The following is an 18,802-nucleotide window of genomic DNA, read 5'->3' as shown; positions in this document are numbered from 1 at the left end:
CTTTCGTCACGAGTTGCCTCTGTTTCTCCGACTGTCTTTTGAACAACCCTTTGCTGCAGTGACTCAATCTATTCAATAGAAGGGGATAGTGTGCAGCTCATTGAATCAAAAACATGTTTATGCATATTTACACTGCACTGACCTAAGAATATAAATTCCCAAAGTTTGATTAAAAAAAGACTACTCAGTGTCTGACAAACAAGTCAACAGTTTCCAACACAATTTGACCCACATGGAAAAGCCAGATTATTTGTTGTCGCGACACACAGTCGCAATGGCTAAGTAATACAGAATATAAGCATTTAATCTGTGATGATTTAAAGAAATGTGAACCAGATGAGGTTAACGTCATTAATTTAAAGAAAATTGGGAGAGGTAAAAAATAATCATTTGATTTAAAGCACACAGTCAATTTGCCTTCAAAAATTCAGCATAAAATCTAAAAGCAGTATCTGATGATACAGCATCTAACTTTACACAAACAATTCTCCAGGATTAAGAGGAGAATATTAAATATGGGTCCTTAATCCTAGAAAATCTTCTAGAACCGTTCCAATCTGTTCCAATTAATTCAGTGATACAGTAAAGGGTGTCAGAGTTGGTTTATACTAAGGCTAGCCAAAGTAGGGATTTCATCTGAGGGACATAAACTGTTAATGTATGAGCCAGCTAATGTGAAAATGTTAGAGGTGTTTAAATGACAAAACAAGACATTTAAATATATTACTTTTGACTTTGATTAATGTAAGAAATGTGCAGATTAGTGGATACTGAATAATTGTTATTGGTGGTGATAGTTGAGTCCTAAACAATGCTAATGAGTTAGATTTCCATTAACCAAATTGTCCAGCTAGTGCTAATTATATTGACGGTAATTGTTTAATTGTCATGTAAACCCTTATTTGTGACACCGTTTTGTTTCTATTCTATTTATATACATGTATAAAATCCCACTTTAGTTGTATAAACCTTAAAATCAAAGTAATTAAATCCGAGAGAAGAGGTTAATGAACTTGGAGATAGCCTACCACAGAATAGGCCTATCTAAAAGAGTAATTATAAAGTTGACTAACAGGCGCTATGGATCTTTTGCTCACCGTTATCGATTACCTTAATGTGTAGCTACACTCAACAGTATTGACAGCCGATACAACAGCAGCTGTGGTGACTGAAATCAGCGCTGATTGAATCCGGACAGGACGTGTGGGGGATGGGGGGTGCTAGATGAATGGGAGGTAGAGCTGCTGCATCAAGCGCAACTAAAATAGGCTACGTGAAGAAGACCGGAAGTTAGGCGATGTTGCTTTGAAAGAATAATAGTTTAATTTTCCCTCAAAGAAAAAACGCATTTTAATGATTTAATTTAGGCTGGACCACCATTGTTTAAAAGTTGTATTACATTGGCTACTTTTGATAAAGTGAGATTTTTTGTTTCAATTACCAACCCTATGGAAAATTAGTTGAAATGTTGACACAACATAGCCCTATCTCTCTTTTTCTCCTTAAAATAACACATTTATAGTATACAGTAACATAAAACATAAAAGCTATGATGTGATAGAAAGCCAAACCATAATTATTTTACAATTGTATCAAAACATGTAAACACAAGTTTAGAGATTCCTGTTCGTATGTTGAATGAAGTAAAAATAATTTTGAATTGCAGTGCACATTTTAAATTATTCACAGCAACATTTATGTAGAGTATTTTGTTCTGATAATAATGATATAATTAACTAAAACATCAATATAACAACCTTGTAGCCATCTTATTTTGAAAACGTAACCGGAACGGTGCGTGTTGATAGTCGCCATCTTGACCTGACCTGTAGTTGGTCGGCAGAGAAAGACAAGGCAGAGTAACGGGAACTGGGTCGGTTTGGAAATTAAAACTAACAGAATAAAACACGGCCGAGCGTGGAAGCTGCGACACTCCAAACAGGTAAGATACAACAATATACCTGTGTTTGTTATTTGTGCAACTTCTGGCAGTGTTGTGGATAGTTTGCTCTTTAAAAAGATGTGTAACATCATCAGAAGTATTTGAGAAGGAGCAGTGAACTGCTGGGCGGTGCACTCCTTCAACACTCAAGATGTTTTCTTCTGGGCTGAGGAGGTCCATATTCATTTTGCAGCTGGATAACTCAGAACTGCGTAGTTAGAAACATTGATTTTATTTAGTACCAAAACAGAAATGAGTGTAGCCTCCTAAATATGGCAAATCATATCAATAAAATACTGTTCCGCAAAGTAGCCTAACACTAATCTCAATAGTAGGTAGACTAACACAGGCTTAACATATCCTTAGTTTAGGCACTCTTAACTGGGATTGAATAGCCTAACATTTCCATTAAGTATTCATAATATACTCCTTAAGCTGTTATTATTACAAAATAAGATGCATATCCAAGTCCAGCACTTGTTGCATAAGTTATGATGCAGATTTAGGAAGCATCCTGTGTGGGAGTCCCATGTGCAGCCTCTCAGTGGGTGCCTGCTGTGAGTTACAGGGAAGATGATGAAAGGGCAATTGTCCCAGTTCCAACCCCCTGCCCAAACATGGAAAGGCTTAGCAGCATGTTGCAGGGGTACTAAATAGAGTTTTGTTGTAACAATGCTCCTCCTGTCCATGTTCAGCTGTTGTATCTCTGTTTGTTATTTCAGCTGCCCTTGAATGTTTTACCAGTGATACTGAGTCCTCCTCTTACAGATTAACAATAACAAATTCTCATTATGAATTCTTTATTGCCACACTTCATTTGAATCATTGGATAGTGTTATAGATATTGACTTGTGCAGCCTTGAAATATTTCCCAAAGAAGGCCCTTGTTCCATTGCATTTGTTAATATTTCCATCTCTGTCTGTGTTAGGCTGGGATCCTCTGTTTCCACTTCCTGGCATCTACAGACGGAGAAGTAGCTGGTGGAGTACTAGTACAGAAGAAGGGGTGAAAAGTGTGACAACTTTGGCTTCTGGCAACAAACTTCCTGGAAATACTTAGAGTTCTAAGTTTATTTAAAGCATGGCAAACATGTGCCCATATGGCCGCTTCACCCACGCCGTGGTGCGGGGCATCCCAGAGACCTTTGGGAAGGCAGGGGGAGACAGCCGTAAGAATGGAGAGACCTCGGTGGAGCTGGCCAAGGCTCAGCGTCAGTTCGGCTGCCTGACAGGAGCCCTGAGGCAGAAGGTGGGTCTGCAGCTGATCGAGATCCCCTCCGACCCCGAGCTGCCAGAGAGCTGGAGGATAGAGGATGTGGCCGTCATCCAGGGAGACACTGCGCTCATCACCAGGCCCTTTAAACAGCAGAGACGCAGCGAGGTAACACGGTGGAGAAGAACAAGCCCTGTCTGCACCCTAATCCTCTCAGAATGCACTTAATCTTGCTTTGTGGGATAAACAGCAGTGGCCATTTGTTTCAGGTCATATCAGTGTGGTACTAGAGGGAGACTATAGAGACTTCACTTGTTCACCATGACATGTAGTTGCATTTAATGGTGCATTATTCAAATATGGTAAAATAACCATATACATTTGTTAGATTCATTTTGGCAGCTAAACTATCTTATAACTTAGATGTCAGAGATTCCGTCGACACTTCATTAACGGGATCTGTCATTTCTAAAATGGGAATAAATACGAGAATGATGTCACTTTGTCACCGATTATAGTTCTGTAATATTTGAGCAAGTTCAGCTTAAAGACCTGAATTGCGTCCCAATAGTGGATTAAATAGAGATTTCCCATTAGCCACCTGCATTATAACCAAAATATATGAGGACACTTTCCTGTGCATCTAACCCTCTATAGGCTATACCCTGACAAACCTCTGTTATTCTAACATTATGATAATACTGTAATAATTACAACACAATGTAGTGAATTGCAGTTTGTTAAGAAATGGTTCCTTTAGTGTACTGTTCTTTGGAACTTGTTAGGCATTTAAGTATTTTTCGAGTGTATTAAATAGTACAAATGTTTTCAAGGAAACATGGGAACTTATGTTGATCCAGAAAAACATAGTCAAATGATCATACAAAATGTAGTTGAGTCTGAATATTTCTCTTTCCTCTTCATTTCTCCAGGCGGAGGCGGTGAGGAAGGTGGTGTCAGAGCTGAACCTGACCGTGGTGGAGATGGGGGCCGAGGAGGGGGACTCTGGAGGGGCGACGCTGGAGGGCAGCGACGTCCTCTTCACAGGGAGGGAGTTCTTTGTCGGCATCTCCTCACACACCAACCACAGAGGGGCGGAGGTGCTGGCAGACACTTTCAGGGTAAGTGGAGCGGAGAAAATATAGTAAGGACTGAATCTCTATGTGAAGCAACAGAGGGTATGTTTTCAGACTGTAGTAATAAAGAGTGTTAAACAAACAAAAAACACTCCAGACACTGAATCCAGCTGCCAGAGTGAGCAGGTGGCCGTTTGCTGCGTTGTGTTTGGGGATTAAAGGTCTATAAACTGTGATGAATGACGTTGTTCCATCGGCCAAATAATGACCACACAATCAAGCCCCTAATGCTTTACAGAACCCTTCCGTTAATATTGATCCTCCACTTCTCTTAAGTGCATTTTCCGTACTTCTGCTCCTCCTAAAAACACACACACACTTGGCATTCATGTTAAATGTGTGTGTGTCTTTTTTTTTTTTTGAATTAACATACGTTGTAGGACTCCTGGTCAGAATGGAGGATGAAAGAGGAAGACCAGCCGACTATTTACCTTCAATGCATTTTGATTTAACATTTCTACTCTAGCGTTTTCATGCGGTTCAATTTCCATAAAACAAACATTTAATGCTTTAAAGGGCTTTTTAGATATGTATTGTTGCATAGTTGTTATTGTGATATTAACACTAAGTGGTAGTGACAGTACAGCTTTATTCAATTATCTTTGGTCTGTTAGTCGTCCACTTCAGCTTTTGACTGAAGGATTACCATAAAGTTTGATTAAGACATTCAGTTTGCGTTTTTTAAACTGAGGACTTCAACACCCTCTCGTGTCACTTCATATTCCAAAAACCAGATGTTTACAGACATTTGATCAAAACACCTTGTAGCCTTGAGTAGCCTATGTTTCTCTTGATTAAATGTAAGTGCATTAAGCCCTACTAAAGGACTAGACTAAGAGGTAGCACCTGCACGACTGCCTCTGATCCTGCACAGGAAGCGCCAGAATCACACAGCTGGCCGCTTTGTGTAAAGATAGCAAATGTACAAGTACTTTTCCTGCTGAGACAGAAGTGCCCTCACTAGATAAGAGAACATGTCTCTTTTGATGTCTATCTTATCATCTGAACTTAACCTTTCAACTTCCATCTGAGCAGGACTTTGCTGTGTCCACTGTCCCTGTGTGCGGTGGAGCCCGACTGAGAAACATCTGCTCTATGGGGGGGCCAAACACAATCATCATCAGCAACAGTGATGGGGCCAAGAAGACACTCCGGGTAAGTGTGCATGTGTATTTGGTGTTGACGAGTAAATTGCCATACATTGTCTTATGAGGAATTGTTTGACTGGTTTTATTTTCCGGTTGTATAAGGGAATTTTCCAAAAATATGACTTTTAACCTTAAAGTTATGGTCTGTTTCAATAACACTGCGGCTAATACATTTAATTTAAGGTGTAACAAAACATGATATGAAAAAGGATAATTCCAAGCAAAATCCCAACATACATTTTGTAACTATTTGCAGTTAAATAAGGTCACAGAAAGTTAAACATCTATCTACTCAATATCATCCCTGTTTTCTATGATAGTGTGTTTCTCTTCTGTCCCTATGTGAAGTGCACACTCGATGTATACCCTTACTGCTGAGGTCATATTAATAACATCACTGGAGCCTGTGTGTAATGCTGGGAGCAGTCAGGGCGGTGCACATGGTAATAATAAGTGTGTGTTTGTCTCCAGATGATGGAACAGCTGACTGATCACCATTATGAAGTGCTCACTGTTCCAGAGGACTCGGCAGCAAACTGCATCTACATCAAAGGGCCGTCTAAACATGACTTCCTGCTCCACCGGCCTGCAGAGGAATGTCCTGACAGCGCCTCTGTGAGTACAGCTGAGGAGCTTCTTTTCTTAATGCAGGCCTAAGTTTAAAAAGAACAGTCTTTGTTCAATGAAAGCTTGGGTAGTCGCTATACTTTTGGGCAAAAGATAATCTCCAGCCTAAGCCCCTCTCGCTAGCCAGCAACTTCTTCCCCGAATCACTCGGTCCTATGAGTAAGTTGTGTCCTCCCTCCTCTCTGCAGGCCTTCCAGAAGCTCCAGGACTACACCCTCCTGCCTACTGCCTGCAGCGAGGCCTCCAAACTGGGAGCGTCTCTGTCCTCGCTCTGCCTCCTCGTCAACAGAAAGCACACTTATTTCTGAAAACACACTAACCATCAGTACATTAGTTGTACACGTGTTCATTGGAGCGAAGTCACAGAAACACTTTCCAGACTAACATTCTTGTCTATTTATTTCTAGGGGAAAACACTGACTCACAGTATTTGTATGAGATCCAAATGTAACATCTGCTAACTGATTTCCAGCACAGCTGTACAAACAGCACATCACCCTGGTTTAACCACTACATTCAACTTGAGTCCACTGAGCAGTCAATCATATTTAATGAAACAGAATAAAATGTATAATGGAAAACCAGTCAAATGTCTTAAAGTTCAGTTTTCCAATACCTTGTTTTGATAATTAGAATGACCTGTATACTTACAGGTTGAATGAGGAACCTATATTCATTGTTTAAGACTTGCCGATCCTGTGGTACAAATACATTTAGCCAGATGTGACTCTACGTGCTGAATAATCTGTAGCTGCTAATGGAACCAGTTTGAATTGGTTCAGCTTTCTTGTGTGTAGAGATGCCAATAAAATTATTCTGACAAACTGTCTATTGTCATTTAACTTCACTGTCCAATAAGCGAAACAAGTGTGGAAGTGCGTAAAAGAAAGGATTTGTGACATCAATGGAATTTCTTCAAATTTATTTGTTTTGGTAGAAAGAAAACATGTTAACGGTTGGACTTGGCAACTCTCTCCAACTCGTCCTTCTTCTTGATGGCGTAGGAGTTAGACGAACCCTGAAATTAGGAGAAGAGGGCTGCTTAGTTTAACATGCAGTCACAGGACAATATACAAACTGAAGACCAGAAATGGAAGTGAAATGTCAGGCAAAAATAAAAGACACTTTCTTTAAATTTTAAACACCCCATATGAGATAAACAAGAGAAACATTATTGTTTGGTGAATTTAACGCTGGTCGGTAGTGTAATGTATCTTTGTTGGTGATTGACTGGGCCACAAGAGACTACAGCCAATGAATAAGCAAAGATATTTCCTCTACGAGCACTCTAGCACACCAGGACAACGGGTGTATCCAGGCGTGACTCTAGCCTCGCTTTATGCACAAAATACAAACAGTTATTACAGAAAATTAAACATGAAGTCAAACATAATCTGAGGTTCCTCTACAGCAAACATTTATTTCAATCTGCCATGATGGGATTTTGGAGTTGGACGGAGACTTTGATCACTGGTCACCATTTGCTCTATTGCAGCCTCCAAATATGAGTTTAAATCAGCCGTAATCAGAACTACAGACTGCATTGTGTTAAGGTACTGCTTCAACGCTACTTACAAATCAATGCACAAGCATCAGAAGCGTGCAATAATAGGAATGATATCAAGTTCTCTTCAACAGCTATTACACACAGCACTTCAATCAGATAGTGAGCATGCTATAAGTGAATAAACCGTTACCTTCGCGGCATTGATCAGCTCATCAGCCAGGCACTCTGCAATGGTCTTGATGTTCCTGAAGGCAGCTTCTCTTGCGCCTGTGCACAGCAGCCAGATAGCCTACAGGACGAGTAGAGACATTAGTGGCTGACAAATTACATTTGATGAATTTAACGCTGGTCGGTAGTGTAATGTATCTTTGTTGGTGATTGACTGGGTCACAACAGACTACAGCCAATGAATAAGCAAAGATATTTCCTCTACGAGCACTCTAGCACACCAGGACAACGGGTGTGTCCAGGCGTGACTCTAGCCTCGCTTTATGCACAAAATACAAACAGTTATTACAGCAAACAGCCACTTTCAGAAAAGAAAAACATTGGGTGCAGCCTTGGATTTGTAGCTATGTAGTGATGAGCTGAGAGAAATATAAAAATTGGGAGATATTTTGCACAACAGCTTCATGGTTACACTGCAGTAGCAATGGAACATCCAATGGGCTTCCTTTTCTCATTAATGGAAGTTATTGGCCCACTTTTACAGCAGTATTCATTTTCTTTATGGACTGTACAACTCCTGCCACGTAAGCTCTAAATAAATGAAAGGTGAAATTGTCATTTGTCTAACGTGTGTGTCATTAGAAGGAAGAATGCAAAAAAAGCACATTTTCTAGGTATGTAAAGCACAAGCTCTTTCATTTTCTGGGGTGATTCCATTTTCATATTTAAATCAAAGCCTTTAAGAAAACCAATGTTTGTTTTATTTTAAATAGTATATTTGAGTGGGTTTACCTGGTTGACCCTGCGGAGGGGTGACACGTCAACAGCCTGCCTCCTGACGGTACCAGCACGCCCAATACGGGTAGAGTCCTCACGTGGACCACTGTTGATGATGGCGTTCACCAGGACCTGGAGGGGGTTCTGTGGACAACATTTTCAGTTTTAACTTAATTTATATGAAACCTGACACAAAAGTAGTTTTTTCTTCAAATGTAGTTCCTCAAGGTCTGCTAGCTGCATGTTCTGTGTGTTACATTTATAGTTTTTAATTAATATGGGATAAAAAAAGAGACATTATTGTCTGATGAATTACATTTGGTGAATTAAACACTGGTCGGTAGTGTAATGTATCTTTGTTGGTGATTGACTGGGCCACAACAGACTACAGCCAATGAATAAGCAAAGATATTTCCTCTACGAGCACTCTAGCACACCAGGACAACGGGTGTGTCCAGGCGTGACTCTAGCCTCGCTTTATGCACAAAATACAAAAAACTACAGTAAATGAAGCATGAAGTAAAACATAATCTGAGGTTCCTCTACAGTCTCCAGCAAACATTTATTTCAATCTGCCATGATGGGATGCTGGAGTTGGACAACCAATTTAATCTGTGGAGACTTTAAACTAGCATCACTGTTCACCAGTTGCTCTATTGCCGCCTCCCAAATATTAGTTTAAATCAGCCTTAATTATGCTGCACACTCCATGCATACCTCTCCTGTCAGCAGATGGATGATCTCGAAGGCGTGCTTGACGATGCGACATGTCATCAGTTTCTTGCCGTTGTTGCGGCCGTGCATCATCATGGAGTTGGTCAGACGCTCCACAATGGGGCATTGGGCCTTACGGAAACGTTTGGCCGCATAACGTCCTCCAGAGTGAGGCAGGTACTTGGCATACTTCTCTTTCACAGCAATGTAATCCTGTAGTAAAAAAGGAGGCGATTTAAACACGGTCTGTGCAGATTTTACCCAGGCTTTATTAACGTACAGCATGTATGAAGACTTAGTGTGTCTGAGTTGGTGATTGACTGGGCCACAAGAGACTACAGCCAATGAATAAGCAAAGACAATTTCCTCTACGAGCACTCTAGCACACCAGGACAACGGGTGTATCCAGGCGTGACTCTAGCCTCGCTTTAACAATCATATACAAACATAGCGTTCTATACATCGTGAATATTGAAACAATTTTAGTTGCCTTATAATCATGTTTCTATATAACAGCTACTTTCACTTCACTATATACCTGCAGGGAGATGTCATTGATCTGGACATCGTCGGTGCTCCACTTGCCGAAGAGTTTGATCTCTGGGGACTCAGCCACAGCTGGGGCAGTTTCCCACTCAGTCACTAAGGAAAAGGTCAAAAGAAACACGACGGTGGTCAATTATTGCTGTAAAGGTAAAACAAAGCACATTGCTCTATTTGTGACCCTTAGTGTTCACCTATTACATTTTACACAGGACTGGCGAATTGTAATCGTTCTAGGACATCCATCTTGGGAACATGGATATGCTCCCAATCACAAATGGTAACATGCAGGGTTGATATTGACCACATTATAAAGACAAATGTTATTGTCGCATTACACCGTATAAATTAAATTGATCTAGCGCTAACGTTACGTTGCAAAGCTTACTCCGTTTAAATGTTTACCTTCACGGGGTTACATACGTAGCAAAATAAACTACTTAACTATGTAGCTTTAACAATGATACGCGAATGTGAAGTTGTAATGGAAGAAGCTTCTTAAAAAGGACAGCCACATTTTCACATCAGGGCCCGAGATTAAGCCTGGTTCTCCTTAATTAACGTAACGTTAGCTTGCCGTCAGCTAACAAGCTAGCGGACACTTGACAAATTGCGTCATTTTATAAGGATATACATGGGTGATATTTTCTACTGAAGGATAATGTGTCACGTTTTTACACTATTGCAGTATTAATATAAATAGAGTACTGAATGTGAGGTCTATCAATGTGGCTGATCAACATGCCGCATCCACATGTGCTAAGAAGCTAGCCACATGCTAACGCTCAGCGTTGTGTGCTCGTAGCAAAACTCTTAGTGCAAATAAAACATCAGAATGGCAAAACTTTGACGTGTATTTCTTATTGTTTAGGCAACAGGAGTAAGCATCTTGTCTACTTAACAGATAAAACTATTTTTAAAGACGAATGGAAGGAGAGAAATGTGAATTCTTTACTCACTTGTGTCTGCCGTTCTGTACCACACTTCTCAGAGACGGAAAAGGGCCTTTTCGAGGCGCCGCGTGCAGATATCCGGTGAAATGGAGGGTTACTTCCGGTGCGCAGAGCATGCAGGGAATTGTATTTTTTGTTTCTAAGAAAGCAACTAACAAGAGGGCAATAAAGACTTCTCAAATACAAGTACTTGGAAACTACAAGCCTACTTGTTAAGAATATAAATAAGTTGATAACATGTTTAAGCTGACATTGCACAGGTCGATAGTCCATTTGACTCATAACACGTGAGTGAGCAATGTTATGCAAATGAGGATGGAAAGAAAAAAGTTTTGCTTTGGTTTGTTTCATGTTCTCAAATGTATGTTGTCCTTTTTTTGTGTTTTGGATATATTGAAAATATAAAGTGATTTTTTTTTCCAAGAAAATTATTGATGTATCTATTTGCTTTAATCTGTTCACTCTTCCATTCATCCAAATACAAATATTTTACAAAGTAGGTTGACCTTTGTCACACCTAAAAACTACATAAGCAGATCCAGATATACATAGTTTGGCTTTAAAAATCAAATAAATATATTTATATTTTATTTAATAATTAAACTAAGAATAGAGATAGAATTGGAGGATGACCCCTCTTTAATGGTCACACATTTCATTTTATTTGTCCCGCATACCCAAATGTACAATAATTGCCAACAAAACATGTCTCTGTAAACACACCATTGAGCGAAAAGGAGCAGGGAGAAGAATACAATCTTATATGACCTGCCCCTTTCTAAAAAAAACGAAATAAATACAACTGGATCGTCTGCCCTATTTGTATTTATTTCGTTTTTTTTAGAAAGCACACAGTGACATTTGACCTCTGCATGTAACCCATCGTAGTACTAGGAGCAGTTGTGTGCTGGTTTAAATATTTTAGGGTTTCCTGAACTTATTAGACAAATACTTTTTGTTGTAAAAAATAAAACAAAAAGAGACCTTACAAATTGCCTTTTATTGAGGAATTGACATTGGACACATTTTCATTTTCCAAATACTGTAGAAATTGTAGGACCGAGTCAAAATAGTAGTTTCTGTTTAAATGTTAAAAAAACTGTCCACAACCACATTTACATTTTTAAAGCAATAAAACTTGACCAGAGAAAGGACATCCCTTAAATACTTAATGTATGCAGCTAGGTTAACTAACTTGTACAAGCAGGCATGAAACAAAGGATGCAGCCATCAAAATAATACTGCAAAGCTAACAACTTTAAAAACAGTTAATCAATTCCCTTCTTTTTATCTGGTTAAACCTTGTGCAATGAATACTTTACTCAATAAAATCCACTTTTTGTTCTATCACACAATCGATATTTGCATTGCTTTTTTCCTTTTGAGCAACACCTATTTTGTACATAACATCCAATAAAATGCAAACAGTTAATAGAAATCCCTTCTCCAACAAACATGTAGGTAAAACGCCTGAGATATCTAAATGGGATGGGATGTAAAGAGCGCCATGGACAATAGTCTGGTGGACAAGTAAACACTAATATAGCACTGCCCCTTCTCTGGCCACTCCTCATCCACCCCTCTTCATCCTAAGCACCATCATTAAAGGCAGTGTGTTGTAGCACTTCGGTATGGGACACAAAACACAGAGGCATGAGGGGAAAAGGTAAGGCTTAATCTATGAAATCTCTAAAGCATTGCATGATAACGATAGCATATATGATATTCACGGTCAGATTTACACATATATAAAATGGAGGAATACAAATATATAAATTACTGCATCACAAGATGAGCAGGACAGTGAGTCTGTACATGTAGACACAATGACAGAACGTCGATCAGGCACTGTTGAGTTGTGGGTTGTTTTGAGGTATGTGTGATCAAACACACAAATGGATATATTCTGTGTATTTATTTATTCGAAATAAAGGGGCACTCCACCGTTTTTTTGCAGTCATGAGGGACTACTGAGCCTGTAAAAACTGTAAACATGTCTCATCTGCAGCATTGATACATGACCCTTCTGAAAGTCCCTTTCTGAAATGCAAATCAAAACTGCTGCAGTCCTCTTTTATGTTGATTTGCTTTACTGTTGCAGAGTGTAATAACATAATGGCTAGTTTAACCTCTACCAAGTTTATAGGAGCCTTCAAATTGGTTGCTTCTTAAAGTTTGGGCCTTTTTATTTTCTGAGAAAATACCTTTAGCACACATGGAAATGCTGGATTTGTTTGACAGCAGAACGGTTAATAATAAATAATTAAAATATGTAGTTTTACATGTTGATGAAAACCAAGCAGCTGGCTGAAGTTTCATATACACTGTACAGACACCAGTATTCCCACACGTTCTTAAACATCAAGGTTAAATAATGTTGTACTTCCTCAACGCCGTTTACATGAGAAACAATAAGCATCTGCAGGGTGCAGATGGACGATTTAACACTGTTAAAATAATAATTTAATTTCTATTCTAGACTATTCTAAACTTACAAGGCCCCTATTTACCTCCTCAAATTTACAAACATTAAATGAGTTCGAGGACTTATGGTCATGAGAGTGATATAAATCTTCTTATCTGATACGCTGCAAGAAAGCAAAGTAGTGGAGATTCCCTTTTATGTAACTTAAATAGTTCAGAAACTATAGTTCAGAACCTATAGTCCAAACTTCGCCAGCAAACACTACAATTACGGAGTAATTTCTTGAATCTGTAATCCAAACATTGAGATGACATGCTTCATAGTTTACAGTAGAGGCAGAGTTTCACACATGGTGGAAATGAAGAGCTCCTTAACCTGCAGGGTGTGTATCTCTGTTTGTGTGTATCTGTGTGTGAGTGTTTTGTTCTACACCAGCCACTTCTCCATGCACAGGTGGAACACAGTCTCATTTGAGTGCCAATACACGTGTTCCACGCCGGGAACAGAACAGATGATCAGATCTCCACGAGCCCCAAGCGTCTTCAGGCCAAAAACATCCCTTAAATACACCTGAAACAGGAAAAAACAAGCAATATGATTTATGGCAACTTTGTATTTATATGGAGATTTCAGGGATTTATTTTGTAAAATGTCTGTTATTTCTAACAGCTTATTTAGGTTGGAGAACAATTTAAAATCTTTGAAACTTTCTATAAAGAAGTTATTTAGTTGGAAATGTATATATGGTGTCTGCTTGTCAGGTCAATATTTGTTTTTTAGATATCTTTGACCTATATGTTTGCTTGTGCATGACACAATAAATAAATATGGATAGAAACAATATACAATAATGTTAGGGTATTAGTAGTGTTCACAAGGGGCAATACAATCAAATATAGTCTGTTGTTAATGTGTTTCTGTGGAATGATTCTTTCACTCACATCCTGGTGCTGCATCTCAACGACCGTGTCGTTGTCGTCAAAAAATCCGAACTGACTAAAGTCCATGAGGCACAGAGAGAGAGAAAAGATCAAGTGTGAGCATCACATGAGAGTCATCTGATCAGCCAACACAATTTTTCAACAACAAAAGCAACATTTTCAAAGCAGAGACGTGTGAAGTGAGCGTGAAACATGTCATATGACAACGGGAAAAAAGGATTTGGTGAACAACAACAAGGCTTTCATAAAGGGTATCAATGATACTCTGGTATTTTTATCTGCATTTCTGCACTGGGGTGAAGTTACTGTTACTGGGCGCCTTAAGTGTATGTGCTAAGTAATGTTAAAGCATTTGAATGCAAAAAATGACACCCAACCTTTCAATATAAAACTTTGAAATGGCTAAGAATGACTCCTTGGCTATGTGTACTTTGTCACCAATAACTGGAGAATACTGTAAAACATTTTTGTCTGCAAGAAAGAGCATTACATGAAATCATAAAGCGGATGAAAAGCGTTATAAAATGTTTGCGACAGAGGACGAACTTACCTCGACTGCCAGGGAGTGATGACTCCATCGTCCGGTCCTCCAACCAGCACCAGCTTTTTTATTTTCAGGAAGTTCTTCTTCCACTCTGAGATAGAGAGGTACACTTTAGTACACTTAATTATGTATGGCTGCACAACATATAGCAATCCAGTATATACTGTAAGCTCTGCCATTAACTCTACTACGTACTGTGTATGATATCATTTATTAAATATATAAATGATTTGTTTATTATAAATAAATGTAATAAAAGGGATTACAATTGTAAGACCTGGATAGTCAACGTTTTTACTGTCAAAGGATAGACTAACTGAAACAAAATGCAAGTTTAGATAACATTTACCGACATCCGTCTACTTTTTTGTAGCTATGAGCTCAAACCTACTGTTGCATCATAACAATAAAGCAACATCCACTGATGGTTACATTCATTCAACTTTTGGATGAGTTTTACCCTCAAAGAATTTGCTGACCTGTTGAATTTGGATTTGATCGCTCGCTGTTGAGCAGAGCCAAATAATCACTGCTGTTCACATACATGTCTCTGTGGTGGGGGTCTGGAGGAAGAGGACAAACAACCAGGATGTCAAAACACTTATTTATGAAGCTTTCTTACACTTAATCTCATATCCTTTTCTGAGTTTGACAAGATCCAGAATATAAATAATTCTCACCGTTCCAGTAGTTGCAGATGGAGATCCTCTGACCTACCGATGTGTAGCAGAGGTGGAAGAGGTTGGACTTCACAAACTGTGGGAAGAGGTACCTCAAGTAGTCGGTGTCTGATGAGACAAAGAGCATGATGAGACACACGCTTAACGAGTTATGGAACAGTCCTTAACATGTTAAATCTGGAATAACTGATTTTTTGCCAATTTGGGGCGGTAACAGGTTAACAACATAACATTGAAACATAGTCTCTTCTGAGTAGTAATCTTTCTAATCTTCTTTGTCTTTTAGCTGTTTTTTTTTGTTTGACTACCAACTTTTGAGTGAAATATTTGTCTCTTTAACTGCTAAATGCTCCACTATTTACACCAGCTAACCAACATGGGTTGTTAAAGATGTCTTTGCTGGCTGCTGCAGTCGTAAACAACACAATGAGCATTCAGGGTGAACAGAAACAGTGAAGCTCAAACAAGAGCTGAAATCCCCTCTAATGGGTTTATAACAGAGAGAGAAGCTAACATCAGGGGATATTTACTAGGAGTGTTGCCCCTCTAAAAATCACAGATTCACCGTGATTACACATTGTCATTTGATGAATTGTTATAACAACTATTGATTATAGTTGCTTATCATGTGTTCAGCCTTTAAAGTAGAACTCACCTCCATACTGCCCGGCCTGCGGCGAGGACAGAGAGATGAAAGACTGGACGTTGTGGTCGTTGAGAGTCGAGAGGATCCCTCTGCAAATAAGTCCACCTGTGAAAATGACACACAAGTCTGTACATGAACATTTGTTTACACATTTTGGATATTTAATGTACACACATCATGTTTTTGATTATATATTTTCTTTTCCAGTGTATATTTTTTATGATAATTGTACATACAAATGAATTATACACAATAATATGCTACGACTTCAGCCTACACTTTTATTCATTATAAGTTTCCTTTGGGCTTACTATTTCAAAATTAATGACTTTTTTTATATATATTATTCTTAATATGTGTATTTAAGTTGTACTTGAATAAACAAAACGGAGTGCCTTGTTTTGACCAACAAACCGACAAAAAGGTGCTAAATTGACTATCAGATAAGACAAAGTAAAACATTATGTATTTATTAACTAGTTGTTTTATTTTTAATCTAATCAAGATTGCACACTACTCTTTTAATATCCTTGTTTCTGATGATAAGTTTCAGTTTCAGTACATTTTCAGTAAAGCACAACCTTTAAATCTATAAAAGAAAAACATTTTTTAAGGTAAAATCTAAACTTCTTTACATAAATATGTGTGGTAACAGGTTGTATAATTTCCACATGAGAAATTCACTGTTGGGCAAAGGAAATGTCATGGGCATTCACATATATTCCCCTGGTTTTTACCATAGACTGTATATATAGGTTTTTACCAACAGGAACATTTGGCAGTTTAAATAACACACTGCAGGTTGGGAATTTCCAACTCCAGACTGAAAGTGAAATCTCAGGAGTTGAGAAAAAAATCCCTTGTAAAGCCCCATCTTTTAAATAAAAGAGTGAAATACAATGAGGAAACTTATAGCAAGATTGGCACAAAGACTGTTTTATAATTTTAAGAGAATACCACATTGAAGTTCATGTATTTCATTTGCAGACATGCACTCACAGACCTTGAGAGTAGCAGATAAAATGGACCCCATCTTCTGCATTTTGCATTATTGGGTGAATAGCTTCCTTGAATCCCTCCACCTGTTTCCACATGGGCTGCAGGCTGGCACTTCTGTCAAACAAGTCGATGACGGAAACATTTGTGCCAGGATGAGACTGCAGGAGAAAGAAGAGGAACATTTCACAACTGCACTTGTAGACGTATTAATGGATCACTATTTGTGTAAACTGTCTTGAAAATTGAGTTTGATATCAATTAATATAAGCAATAAAGCCATTCTCACATAATCTGATTGTATCTAATGGGGCAATCACATGACTCGATACAAAGGGCAATCAAATGACTCAACTCCATTTGTTATAAAAGGTCCACAGGGTTGTTGAGGTATACCAAATGGAAAGGATGTGCTTTAAATATTCATTGGGCAGTACAGGCTTTCTAAAGCAGACAAACTAGGGTCTTGATTTGCCAAAGACAAACTAGGGTCTTGATTTGCCTTCAGAAATATGTTTAGTCTGGTTCCAGTCTAACAGCAGATGTGAAAAAGAGGAAGTTAATCTTGGTTTAACCTAATCAACCTTCATAATTAAAATGGCACCACATCCACCGCTATCTTAAAATGTACTACTAGCCTAATCATCATATTTTATAATCCAAACAGCGCACATTAGCTCAAGAAAGTTTTTTGTTTAGTACAGTGCAAACTACAGGTAATATCGTCCTATTAAACAGAAATAGCAAATGTACCTCTATAATAATACATTTCAGTGCACCAAACCTTTATTATAGTAGCCTACTGATCACTCAATTTCCCGTGTTATTGCAATTAGAATATTGCAATATATTGCATTACAATACATTTTATTATTCTACTCTTATTATAAAAACTGATCAATGTTACAGAAGATTGCATGTTTTAGGTAGGCCTACACGTTGTACTGATAAGGCAGTGATATAACAAGGCCTGAAGTATATAAAGTATAAGGTCAACCCCTGAAAAAACAAAATGTACCAGTCATGTTATAAAGTATAAATATACTAAAAATAGATAAAAAGGAGCCAAATGTAGCGACTCACTGTTCATTGCGACCACTCACCTCGTTTATGAACCGCTGTAAGTCTTTAAAATCCCCTGAGCTGTCGAATAAACCGTGCACGATGATCACCGGCTTGTACCCGACCGCTGCAGCCCAGAGACAGGCACCGAGCAGCGGGTAGAGCAGCCCAGCCGCCCCGCTGATCCTCCTCACCCTTCGGCTTGACAAAGCGGGAAGGGAGTCCTTCATTTTACCCCAAAACTGTTTTTTTAAAAAATCGCTTGAGTCGTGTTAAAAATAAAATTGATTACTTTCAAATGTACATAAAAACATAAAATCTTGATGTTTTTGCTAGTGTTTTGCTATCATCTTCATTTCCATTTTTTGCCCAAGCTGCGGTAAAAAAAAAGAGCAAAAATGTCGCTCATCAGTACCTTGAATAATCCTGCTTTACACTAGTTGTATATTCCTTAAAAAACCAGCTGCATCGTATTGCTTTGGTTCCTTTTGTTTGTTCCGGTTTAAATTAAACGTGATGCGGCCGCTGTAACGTCATTTCCGGTTTCAGCTCGTCCAATCAGCAGCGTGGGCACATAACACTCCCCTACAGTATGTTACTAAAAAGGTAAACAATTTGTTTTAAATGAAAAATTATAAATGTCGTTGTTCAGATATTCATTTTCCATCACAAATATGTGTCTTTCTTTAATAATGTTGTACTAATACTGTCCACTTGCATAGCAGAACAAGAAAGGGATGAGTGTTGGTTCTCACATTTCTGTTTACTGCAAATCCCACA

At 38.6% G+C, this 18,802-nt stretch overlaps 3 protein-coding genes and 4 non-coding genes across 7 annotated transcripts; 1 reads left to right on the top strand and 6 right to left on the bottom strand.

The window, feature by feature from the left end:
- The first annotated feature begins 1,808 nt into the window (after positions 1-1,808).
- ddah2 (dimethylarginine dimethylaminohydrolase 2) lies at positions 1,809-6,895 on the top strand. Its single transcript, XM_034210402.1, has 6 exons — positions 1,809-1,942; positions 2,872-3,323; positions 4,088-4,276; positions 5,327-5,446; positions 5,911-6,054; positions 6,255-6,895. The coding sequence occupies exons 2-6, from the start codon at positions 3,024-3,026 to the stop codon at positions 6,372-6,374; spliced, it is 873 nt and encodes a 290-aa protein (XP_034066293.1). The 5' UTR covers positions 1,809-1,942; positions 2,872-3,023; the 3' UTR covers positions 6,375-6,895.
- A 76-nt stretch (positions 6,896-6,971) lies between these two features.
- On the bottom strand, positions 6,972-10,947 carry rps5 (ribosomal protein S5). The gene is made up of 6 exons (XM_034210403.1): positions 10,735-10,947; positions 9,771-9,874; positions 9,236-9,445; positions 8,534-8,662; positions 7,764-7,862; positions 6,972-7,084 (listed from the first exon to the last, which is right to left on the bottom strand). Coding segments are annotated over exons 1-6 (612 nt in total). The 5' UTR covers positions 10,736-10,947; the 3' UTR covers positions 6,972-7,015.
- Positions 7,273-7,403, bottom strand: LOC117542695. The gene has a single exon (XR_004568471.1). It is a non-coding gene; the product is annotated as a small nucleolar RNA SNORA3/SNORA45 family (small nucleolar RNA).
- On the bottom strand, positions 7,932-8,062 carry LOC117542696. The gene has a single exon (XR_004568472.1). It is a non-coding gene; the product is annotated as a small nucleolar RNA SNORA3/SNORA45 family (small nucleolar RNA).
- On the bottom strand, positions 8,865-8,995 carry LOC117542693. Its single transcript, XR_004568469.1, has one exon. It is a non-coding gene; the product is annotated as a small nucleolar RNA SNORA3/SNORA45 family (small nucleolar RNA).
- Positions 9,529-9,660, bottom strand: LOC117542697. The gene has a single exon (XR_004568473.1). It is a non-coding gene; the product is annotated as a small nucleolar RNA SNORA3/SNORA45 family (small nucleolar RNA).
- A 762-nt stretch (positions 10,948-11,709) lies between the features above and the next one.
- ppt2b (palmitoyl-protein thioesterase 2b) lies at positions 11,710-18,523 on the bottom strand. The gene is made up of 8 exons (XM_034210320.1): positions 18,064-18,523; positions 16,968-17,121; positions 15,974-16,069; positions 15,319-15,426; positions 15,118-15,201; positions 14,645-14,729; positions 14,095-14,149; positions 11,710-13,723 (listed from the first exon to the last, which is right to left on the bottom strand). The coding sequence occupies exons 1-8, from the start codon at positions 18,250-18,252 to the stop codon at positions 13,580-13,582; spliced, it is 915 nt and encodes a 304-aa protein (XP_034066211.1). The 5' UTR covers positions 18,253-18,523; the 3' UTR covers positions 11,710-13,579.
- Between the last annotated feature and the right edge of the window lie 279 nt (positions 18,524-18,802).

This window comes from Gymnodraco acuticeps, unplaced genomic scaffold (assembly GCF_902827175.1).
Source record: "Gymnodraco acuticeps unplaced genomic scaffold, fGymAcu1.1, whole genome shotgun sequence".
Classification (NCBI taxonomy): Eukaryota; Metazoa; Chordata; class Actinopteri; order Perciformes; family Bathydraconidae; genus Gymnodraco; species Gymnodraco acuticeps.
Note: the sequence above shows the minus strand (reverse complement) of the source record. Positions and strands in the feature narration are given on the sequence as shown.

What these genes read in the sequence shown, in the direction of transcription:
- ddah2 (XM_034210402.1), top strand. Translation starts at nt 3,024, where the DNA reads ATGGCAAACATGTGCCCATATGGCCGCTTCACCCACGCCGTGGTGCGG. An exon ending in TGCTGGCAGACACTTTCAGG is followed by an intron (nt 4,277 to 5,326) that starts GTAAGTGGAGCG and finishes CCATCTGAGCAG; the next exon opens with GACTTTGCTGTGTCCACTGT. An exon ending in AATGTCCTGACAGCGCCTCT is followed by an intron (nt 6,055 to 6,254) that starts GTGAGTACAGCT and finishes TCCTCTCTGCAG; the next exon opens with GCCTTCCAGAAGCTCCAGGA.
- rps5 (XM_034210403.1), bottom strand. An exon ending in CCCTCCGCAGGGTCAACCAG is followed by an intron (nt 7,863 to 8,533) that starts GTAAACCCACTC and finishes CTCGTCCTGTAG; the next exon opens with GCTATCTGGCTGCTGTGCAC. An exon ending in AGCTGATCAATGCCGCGAAG is followed by an intron (nt 7,085 to 7,763) that starts GTAACGGTTTAT and finishes TCCTAATTTCAG; the next exon opens with GGTTCGTCTAACTCCTACGC.
- ppt2b (XM_034210320.1), bottom strand. Translation starts at nt 18,252, where the DNA reads ATGAAGGACTCCCTTCCCGCTTTGTCAAGCCGAAGGGTGAGGAGGATC. An exon ending in CATCTGCAACTACTGGAACG is followed by an intron (nt 15,202 to 15,318) that starts GTGAGAATTATT and finishes CTCTTCCTCCAG; the next exon opens with ACCCCCACCACAGAGACATG. An exon ending in ATCAAATCCAAATTCAACAG is followed by an intron (nt 14,730 to 15,117) that starts GTCAGCAAATTC and finishes TCTCTATCTCAG; the next exon opens with AGTGGAAGAAGAACTTCCTG.